The sequence below is a fragment of the Tetrahymena thermophila genome, assembly GCF_000189635.1.
Source record: "Tetrahymena thermophila SB210 genomic scaffold scf_8254528, whole genome shotgun sequence".
NCBI classification, from domain to species: Eukaryota; Ciliophora; class Oligohymenophorea; order Hymenostomatida; family Tetrahymenidae; genus Tetrahymena; species Tetrahymena thermophila.
The window spans coordinates 317,306-327,714 of NW_002476302.1; the positions used below are offsets into that span (position 1 = coordinate 317,306).

At 23.4% G+C, this 10,409-nt stretch overlaps 2 protein-coding genes across 2 annotated transcripts; both read left to right on the plus strand. All coding sequences in view use genetic code 6, as the record gives it.

The window, feature by feature from the left end:
- Positions 1-15: 15 nt before the first annotated feature.
- On the plus strand, positions 16-5,072 carry TTHERM_00637750 (kinesin motor catalytic domain protein; the record flags this gene model as incomplete). The annotated part of the gene is made up of 5 exons (XM_001032436.4): positions 16-157; positions 210-392; positions 445-963; positions 1,029-1,845; positions 1,907-5,072. 5 exons carry the CDS (start codon positions 16-18, stop codon positions 5,070-5,072), a joined length of 4,827 nt encoding a protein of 1,608 aa, XP_001032436.4.
- A 1,093-nt stretch (positions 5,073-6,165) lies between these two features.
- On the plus strand, positions 6,166-9,470 carry TTHERM_00637760 (hypothetical protein; the record flags this gene model as incomplete). The annotated part of the gene is made up of 6 exons (XM_001032437.1): positions 6,166-7,462; positions 7,514-7,668; positions 7,721-7,958; positions 8,024-8,451; positions 8,515-9,035; positions 9,095-9,470. The coding sequence occupies 6 exons, from the start codon at positions 6,166-6,168 to the stop codon at positions 9,468-9,470; spliced, it is 3,015 nt and encodes a 1,004-aa protein (XP_001032437.1).
- Positions 9,471-10,409: the final 939 nt, after the last annotated feature.

The following is a 10,409-nucleotide window of genomic DNA, read 5'->3' on the forward strand; positions in this document are numbered from 1 at the left end:
TCAACTGAATATAATATGACTGATTCAGTATCTGTCACTAGTATGAGTGAGGATGAAAGAGACATCCAACCAATTAAGAAAATTAAAAAAAACCCTAAAAAAGATGAAATGAAAGTCTTTCTTAGAATAAGACCTTAAGACAATCTAGACTAAAGAGGTATGTAATCATCTCATCTGCATATTATTTTTACATTTATTATTAATATTAGGCCCTATTGGAGTTAATGAGTAAGAAAGATGCATAATGGGAATATCAAATGATGAATATCTTAATTAAAAAATAGAAGAGTTTAGAGGATTGAAATTCAACAAAATATTTAAAGAAGATTGCTCTTAAGATGAATTTTACAATGATGTAATAGCTCCTATTCTTCCAGACATATTTAATTCTAGTAAAAATATTATTTGATATCTTTTTATTAAATAATATCACAATTAATATAGAAAAAAGTTCATTGATATTTGCATATGGTGTAACAAATAGTGGCAAAACTCATTCTATTTTGGGTTCAAGAAAGTATAATTAAAATGGTGATGGAATTTTGCCAAGGGTCTTATTTTTTTTAGTTGAAGCCAAAAAACTTATTAAGCAATAGATTCAATAAAAAGTAGATTTCAATGATGATGGAATTTTCTCTGAAAATAAGATAACAATAGATGGCATTACAATAGATTTAAAAAATTTCATTTTTCATTCTCATAATCATCATCATAAATTATAAGACATTAATATTTTGTTTGAAAATTTTGAAATTTATAATGAGGATATATTTGATTTATAAACTGTTTAAGTATAATCGCAACCTTAATCTTTATAGCTAAATAATACATTTCACAACACTCTTAGTCAGTAACTAAATACAGATCATAAGAAAGAAAAAAGGAGTGCAAGTAAAAGAAATACAGCTTAAAAGAACAAGCTGAAAATAAAGGAAAAATTTAACAAAAAAATCTACATCAAAGGTAAAATATAAATATTATGTGTGATTTTATAAATTATTTAACTTTTTTAAATGTTATTTAAACAGATTTGATAACAAATGAGGTAGATAGCTTTGAGTAAATTAACTGGTTGATCAAAAATGCAATTGAAAATAGATAAGTTCGAAATAATAATGTTAACTAAAATTCAAGTAGGTCTTAATGCTGCTTTAAAATAAGAGTAAAATTTACATATTGCAATTCTCTTTATAGTTAAATCGAAGAAGAGGCAAGTTTACTCATTTTAGATCTAGCAGGTGCTGAAAGAGCTAAAAAAACAAATAACACAGGATCAAAAATGACAGAGTCTTGTCACATAAATAAGACATTGTTATGTTTAGGAAACTGTATTAGATCCTTGAGGAATGGGGATGAAAATATACCTTATAGAGAATCCAAACTTACAAGAATATTGAATGAATATTTTGTAGATCAAAATAATGTATTGATGATAGTTCATATACACCCAGGAATAAGTTATACAGAAGAAAATATTAATGTTTTAAAATATGCTGCTATAGGCCTAGAGGCAAAACTAAAGGCAGCTGCTACTATTTATGAAGGATCATCTAAACATTCATTTTTATTGATGGATAGTGCATAGAAATCTATGAGAAACGACAAATCGATTATCAGTAACATCTCATATGATGCTAGAAGCAATTACAGAGACTATTAAAGCATAGATTAAGATTAATTTTTTCCTTAAATTGATAATTTTGCGAATAATACAAACTATATCCGTACTAATTATTTTACACAAAGCGACCAAAAGAGTAATAAAGGAGGAATAAGAAACATTCATTAAAATGATTATTACTAAATTTAGAATTCTGATGGATAACTTATACTTGACTAAGCGATGTAATTATTAATTCAATCAAATTCAAATAATTATTGATTAAATTTTTTATAATTTAATTAGGAATTAAGAGATGGCAAAAACTTTGGAAGAAGAAAAAAAAAGTTTAGAAGAGAAGTATAAAAAAGAGATGGAAATCAAAGAAATCATTCAGTAACAAAAGAGGGCAATTGAAAATTACGACTTATAGTTTGAAAATATGATCAATGAAGAAAATAATAAATTAAAATTGGGTTAAAGCTTATTAAATATATTTAAAGTACCAGATTAAATTATGTATGGTGAATTAACTGAGGATCAAGTTAACTAGGATTACTTAGAATAAATCAAGAGATTTTCAGATAATCAATTAAACTCTTCTAATAACAGTTAAAGAGAGATAATTAGAATATCTTCTTAGAAATTTAAAAATAGTTCAAATAAAAACATAGACAAAACTTAAGAAAAGTATTAATAAACAGGAGGAGGTTATTAAGATAATTAATAGACATTTGGTAAAACACCATATTAAAGTTAGGAATTGGTAGAAAGAAAAAATGAAATAATTGATTAAGTTAATAAAGAGTAAGAAAGTGATCATAAATTCTACATTAGGGATAAAAATAGTACTCATTCACTGAGATTAAATGAAGAAGATATGAAACTAATTAGCTAGCAAAATAAAAAATACAGTTTTGATAGCTAAAACTCTATTTTAAATTATAAAGAAAATATTTAAATTGCATCTAATTTATATAGAGATGCTTCAAGTAAATACCAATAAGATGAAATGTTTTCATCGAAAAGTAATTCAATCAATTAAAAATAAATAAATTTTAGTTAAGCATCAATTTAAAACAATCATAAAGAAAGAAACAGTCAAAACAGTCTTTCTGATTTACAAATACATTAAATTAGAAAGAACTAATAATCTACAAGCAATCAGAAAGAGATGATAGATGAATAATCAAATCTTTTTAGCTAGAAATTGAGTTAGGGTGATTCAAGTATGATTAAAAATAGCAAGCAAATGGAAGTAGAATTATTAAAACCAGATTAAGAGAGAAAAGTTGACATGGAAAATGAATTGGAGTAATTTTCTAAAGATAAACCTTCAGCTAAGAAAAGTTCACTGAAAGTAAAAGGAGTTGATGTCGATAAGTATATTTAAGAAGTATATGATAGCTCTGCAAAAAAAGTAAATAGTGAAATTATTGATGATTCATCAGAAAGATTACTTGAATCTCCCAAAATATTTGAAGAAAAAGACAGTGAAAGCGAACATAATAAAACAGCTCCTAATTCAATAAATTCAGCAACTAATTTAGATTACTTTAAAAGAAGTCCTTCCTTAGATATACTTTCAGTGAGCTAGTAATTGCTTTAGCTAAAGTAATAATAAGATTAAGAAAGAGAAAATTTATAGCAGTGCTTGAATAATGATGAGGAGGAAATAAAACAATATCTAGAATTAGATTTAGATGAAAATAACTTAAAATAATAAATATTAAGCTAATCTTAAAAACTGATGTAACTAATTAAAGATAAAGAGTAAGAAATTGAATACTAAAGACAGTAATTTAATATTTAGTAAGATAATAAGAATAAAGAAGATTAAAGAAAAATGAAAGTTTTCGAAGAGTGGATACAACAAATTTAGCAAGAACTTAAAATTTAATCTAGATTTTTAGAGTAGAAGGAAGTTATTCTCTCTTAGTAATAATTAGAATTAGCTAGTCTACAGGCTAATTTATAAGAAAAGTATCGTATTTAATAATAGCAAATACAAGAAAACTTACTTGCTTCTGAAACTATGAAAGAATAGATACTTAAATAAGAGTAAAAGCTTAGAGAAGAAACAGAGAGAATTGTTAACCTTCAATAAAAAGTTGAAGAAGAAATGCAAATGCTAGTCAAAGAAAAAACTCTTCTTGGAATTCAAAAAAGTAAAAGTGATGAAATTAAATCTAAAACTGCTACACCTTATAAGTTTAGTAAAAGTAAAAATTAAATGGATGTTGATTATCCAATTGCTTTATAAGACCATCATGTGAACTTTGATTTAAGCAACCTTTCATAGTCTAAATAGGCTATGGAGGAAGAAATTGCAAAATAATCTTCTGCTCCAAGAAAATTAAGTGGAAGCTATTATCCTGGTCATGAACCTCATTCTTAAGGTAGTAGTAAATAGAGAAAAAATTGTGAAAAAAGCTATGCAGAAAAATAAATATAAACCTCAGCTATTCGTCCTGCTCCGAGAAATAATTAAAATAACTAATAAAATCATTCTGATGTAAGTGTTTATACCTATTATACTTACAGTGAAGCAGAATCTGTTAACCCTATCTTAATGAACAACAGCTAAGGATCTTAATAGTAAAATAGTGCTCCAAACAGCTAAAATTCTAAAGAAAATAATCTGAAAAGCAAATACAAAAATACATCAAATCTTTCTCAGTAAAAAAATAAAATACAATTTTCTCCTTAAAAGGAAAATCAATCTCTATTATTAAACTCTTCTTTAAAGCTATGCCAGCAAATATAAAATTAAAATAATTAAGTAAGTTAATCCAAATCCTTAGAGTGTAATGAAGAAGAATAAAGTAAAAAATATTTTGATAAAAAACCAATTGAATCAGATTTACAAAAGCTTGAACAGAAAAATTCAAATAAGATATTAAAAGAAAAGTAAAATGAAATGGTTGATGAAAATGATTAAGTTAAAATAAACAAGCTACAAAACGAAAGTGAACAAAATGAAAATTAAGAAGGCTAAGAAAAAAGGAGGTAAAGAGGAAGAAAGAAAGTTGGCTAAAAGCAGAAGAAAGCTACATCAAAGGAAAGATAAGAAAATTCTTCAGTAGATCTTGATTCAACTTCAAAAGAAAGTGAAAGTGAAGACTAAGAAGATCTAACAAATGAAGAATAATTAAGACAAATTCTTGATGGCATTGATTAATAGACAACTAAAAATAATAAAAAAAGAGGAAGAAAACCAAAGTAAAGAGACAGTTTGTCTTCTAATAAATCAAGAAATTCACTGTCTTCAGTTGACTCTGAAGCATCTTCAAGAGGACAAAAGAAACAAACTAAATAAGGCTAAAGCTCAATAGAAAAGGATAGGATTATATGCATAAACGAAAATGAATAAAATGTTAAAATCTCAAAAGATAATAACAAAAGATCTGCATCAAACTCTTCTGATTCTAGAAATGCTAAAAAAAAGAATAAAAATAAATACAAAAAATGAAAATAATTTAGTTTTGAATACATTTTTGATATTTAAGTAATTAATGAAAATTGAATAATAAAATTAATTAATTACTTAAAAACTAACTAACTAACTAATAAAATAACTAACTAACTAACTAACAAACAAAGTTCCCTATTAAAATATATTAAAAAATAAATTATACTATAAATTTTTTTATTTTATTTATAATATATATAAAGATGTATAAATTAATCATTAATAATATTAAAATATTATTTTGCCAAATAAAATTGTTAATTTTTATTTTCATACATTCGATGGTTTTTCATTTATTAGTTAATTTTAAAACACTTCAAACTCAGAAAAAACAAAACAATATTTTAATTATTTTTTAATTAATCAGTTAAAAAGAAAAAACTCTTTTATTTTATTGATTTAATGAATTATTTAGTGATAAAATAGTATTATTTATATTATCAAATTTAATTATTTAAAAAAGAACCTTTAGATTTTCATTATTTGAGTTGAAAATTTTTATAAATCTTTTAAATTTTAAGACATCTGATTACAGTTTAATGGATATTCAAATTAAAATTGATAGTATAAAACTCTAAAACACTCAGAATTTAAATTTATAAAATTATTTTAATAAATTAAATATTAAGTAAAAATAAATTAAGAAAATATAAAAAATTATATGATTACAAAAATTAATAAAATTGATAATTTAATTTTAAAAGTTGAACAAATACAAACTTTAAAATTATGAATTTTAATTTTAATTTTATCTCATATTATAAATATATTATAAAATTTATTTTTAAAAAATAGTTTATTCAAGTCTTTCAAACTTTCAAATTAAAATTAATAAATATTAATTAATTATTACTAAAAGGCTAGCTTTTTATTTAAATTTGATAAAAAAAACAAAAAATATTTTTTAATTTTTTGAAAAGCAATTAGATTGGTAAAATACAAATGATATATGCTTATTTTCTGTTAAAAATTTTTATTACATTTGTAATCATTCATTTTTCTAATTTACCAATTAATTCTGCGAAATTTAATTATAGGCAGAAAAATTAGATATATATCTCTAAATTTTTAAAGCAAAATTATAAGAATATTAATGGAAGTAGGAAAGATAATGATGATGATGCAAAACTAATAATAATAAAATAACTTAGATATATAGGAGGGAGATAAAGTATATTCATAAAGGAAGTTACCAACTATAAATTCATAGCCGAATATATAAAATGTAACAGGATAATAACTCAATAAGGTTGGATTTTAAAATCAATAAAGTTTAAATACTAGCAACAGTATTACACAGATAAGGGTATCAGATTTAAAGTAACTTGAAAAAAATATCGAATAAGAAAAAAGGGAATTTTTGAACATGACAAAAATTAAGATTACTAAATCTAAGAACCCTCAAATAAACATTTAAAGAGGAAAGAGCTAGGATTCTAACTAGAGAAGTTTAAAATAAAATAATGTGGGAATTTAGTAATATAATTATAATTAAGAAAGTTAATTTGATGGGGATGATTAGTTCGAAAATAATTAGTAGCCTACAGAATCAATATCAGGGGTTGCTACTTATAGAGACAACACTTATTTTTATAAATAAAGAAGTGGTTCTTCTTAAAAACTAAGAAATGGATTTAATACGAAAACTAATTTTGCAACTACACTAAAAAAGGAAAACTATAATAGCATTTCTAACAAAACTCTTAATTCTACTATAGGTGGAGGAGTTTACAACTTATAAAGTGACAGTATAAAAGATGTTAATAGTGATTAAAGTATGAATTTAGATAACTATTTAAAGTAAGAAGGTTTTAAATCCAATGCAATGCTAAATAATTACTAAAGTGGAACTCAGTAGTTATTCATAAGCAAAGGATCTTCGCCATAATTGATTTATGAAGCTCTCCCTTTGCATATAAGAGAGTTTTTTTAAAATAAAAAGGATTTTATGAAGAGCTTTGAAGAATATGATTTGACTAACAAGTGCCTTTACGAAGTTAATCAAAGAGTGAGATGCTATAGATACGAATTAGGGTGTTTGATTGATAAAATTTAAAATAGCTTCTACAAAATATATGAAAAAACTCTCGATCTTAGTATTAAGTTATACAATGAGAATAAAAAAAAGTTTGAAACGCAAATAAAAGAAAATTTAGCTAATATTGAAAGATAAGAGAGAGAAAAGAGGGACATTGAATCAACAAATAGGGATTTGAAAAATAGATATGTAGTCCAAGAATCATTATTTAAAATAACTAAGATAAATCACGATTCACTTTAATCAGAAGTACTCCTTTTGCATGATTTACTTAAAAGGGATATTTTACATAAAATAAATCACATTGGAAATTTAGAAAACCAACAAAATAAAATATTTAACTAAAAAGATGGTAAAATTTTTTTTTTAATTTGAAAAAAAATGCATTTTATTTTAAAAAAAGATCCAAGTGACAAAATGGCTTAAGGCTTGAATAACTTAAATCACCTTATAACAAATCTGCAGGGGGAATAAGGAATGAAGGATAATATGATGAGTTAAATGAGTGGCCTAGTAAAGGCTATGCTTAAAGGATCTAAATCTGATGCCTTTACTTAAGTAAATTAATTTTAACCCAAGTAAAAAATGTTTAAAAATAAGAATTATTAAGGTAGATGAAGGTGAACTTGTTTGGCTCCCTTAAGAAATTTTAGGCAATAAAAAGAAAGTTACTTTACCCTCAGTTTTAGAGGCAGAAGTGAGTTCTATAAATATTCTAAATCTTTATAGTAATCCTATGTATGCAAATAAAGAAGAATTAAACAATAGGACGAATGTTGAATAACTAAAGCTAAGAGAAAATGAAATAAACCAACAGACGTCAAAGAAAGGAAATAATATGGGAACAGGTATTTTTTTTATTTTTAGGAAATAACTTTAAAATTAATTTTATCTATTAATAATCTGTAAACAGATAACTGGAATTTGACAATTAATTTAATTGTGTTTATTGAGAATGTAACAAAAAAAAATGAAAACGGAAGAGTTATTCCTTGGTTGCATTTTAAAAATTTGGTTTTTGAAATATATGAAGACCGTATAAAGAGTAACTGGGAAGTTAATGGATCTATGCTCTCTACAGGTATTCCATTTGACGAATATTTGTGCATGTTTTTCTTAAAGCAATAAAAGTAAAGAAGATTAGCAGAAATAAGATTATTTGAATTTTTGATTTCGTTGCGTTATTACATGAAAAACCATACTAGAGCTATGACATTTGCCCTTTTATGTAATGTTTCCCAGCTTTCAGGCTCGTCGGGTGATAATTTCACATTTAAATTTGATATTTACATACAATATTTTTTCCTTTTCGCATTCAAAAGATTGAATGAGCACAAAAAGGTAAATAATTAAATTTAATTTACGAATGAAAATAAAAATTGTATTTCTTTTTTTAAAAATTAGCAATTTATAGAATAAGATGGCTTTACTTATTTACCTAAAGATTTCTTACCAGAATTACTTAGAGATGTTCTTATATTTATTACAGAAGGAGCAAGATAGAAAATTCTTACAAGAGTAGGAAAAGCTTGCTTAAAATTAAATGATGACTAAGAAGTTATTGAAGTTGATAAAATACTGGATGTTTACCTTGAAGAATATATAGAAGGCAAGAAAAAATTGATTAGGAATTTAACTAAAAACTACTCCAAAATATATGAAAGTGATCATGGAATGTTTACAATTGATGATTTAATTGGAGTAATTAAAGAAAGTGTAGATAGCAATTCTTAATCATCTTCCTTTAGATATCCGAGCATTACTTACTACACAAGAGTATTCTTACATTCTCTAACTTCGACATCAAATAAGTTCGATGTCTCGCCAAAAGAATTTTTAGCAGCATGTTCTAAATTTGGAATAGACTGCCCTTTTCCTTTTATTAAACTGTCAGCAAATTCTGACAAAGATGATGATGAAGAAGAGTAAAATTTAATTTAATTAATTTAAATTTATTTATTTTATTTAAATTAATTTTAATTAGAATTCTACGCAGACACAAGATAAAAACAGATGAGCAAAACAAAGAAGGTGGAGAAAATGAGGGCAAAGAAAAATAAAATGTTTCAAGAAAAAAATCTAACAAGAGTATTGGAGATATTAATCAATTAAATGGTGAAAATAATAATAATGCAAATGCTGATGTTGTCTCTTCTAAAAATCAAATTAAAATAGATTCTACATCAGCATTGTTTGCTTAACATTTTAGCATTTTGAGAGAAATGCGTTTATATTGCAAAAATTTTAAAGAAAGCTATAGTAAGGAAGAAGACAAAGAAGTACTTTGGACATAATTTGGTAATATCTTAAATATATTGGAGGCTGGTTGCTAATTTTTAAATTTTCCTATAAACATATGAAAAATATTTATTTAATAATATCACAATATAAATTAAATTAAAATATCTATCAAAAACTATTTATCTTTATAATACACTTTTAGTACTAAAACAATTACCCTAAGAAACTTTACATCAATATGTGAATTAAAAATATTTAATCGAAAATAGTTAATAAATGTTGCTTTACTATTGACTATAACAATAATAAAAATTTTTTATTGCTGTTGTAAAAAAGCAGAACTAGATTGAAAATTTTGAAATGAAATTTATAATAAAAAGAATAAATTTTTATATTGTTAATTTAAATTAATTTGTCAAATAATTTGTTATCCATTTAATCCCTGAGAGAGAGAAAAAATATTTATTTAATTTAATTTGTAAGCAATTAATCATACTGCTTATACTGCTTGGTTTTATTAAAGTTTTTTATTTTCTTAATTTTAAAGAAAATTTCATAAAATATTTTTTTATTTTGTAAATAAATAAATTCTCTTAAATTAAATTAGCATTTTAATATTAAGTATATCGAAATAATTATCAATAAAAATTTAATACTATTTTTAATTTTTATTAGTTTTTAATTTTATTGAGGATAAAATATTTTTTTTTCAATTTAATCAAATAATGCTTTGAATTTTTTAAAGTGGTTTGCAAAAATAATGCTTTTAATTATTAAAACTTTGTTAATAAATTTATTTAATTAATTAATTAATTAATTATTATGCTTTTAAATTTTGATATTTGAATAATTGATTGATCAATTTTTTCTGCTAATAATTATTTCAAATTTTAATTTAGCCATCATATCAATTTTATGTAAAATTTGAATTTTTACATTAATTAAAAAATATCAACGAACTTATCTTACTTAAAACAAAACTAAATTTTTTGATTTAGATTGCAATAAATATAATTTATGTTAATTTTTAATTAAACAAAATAAATTTATTTTTTTTA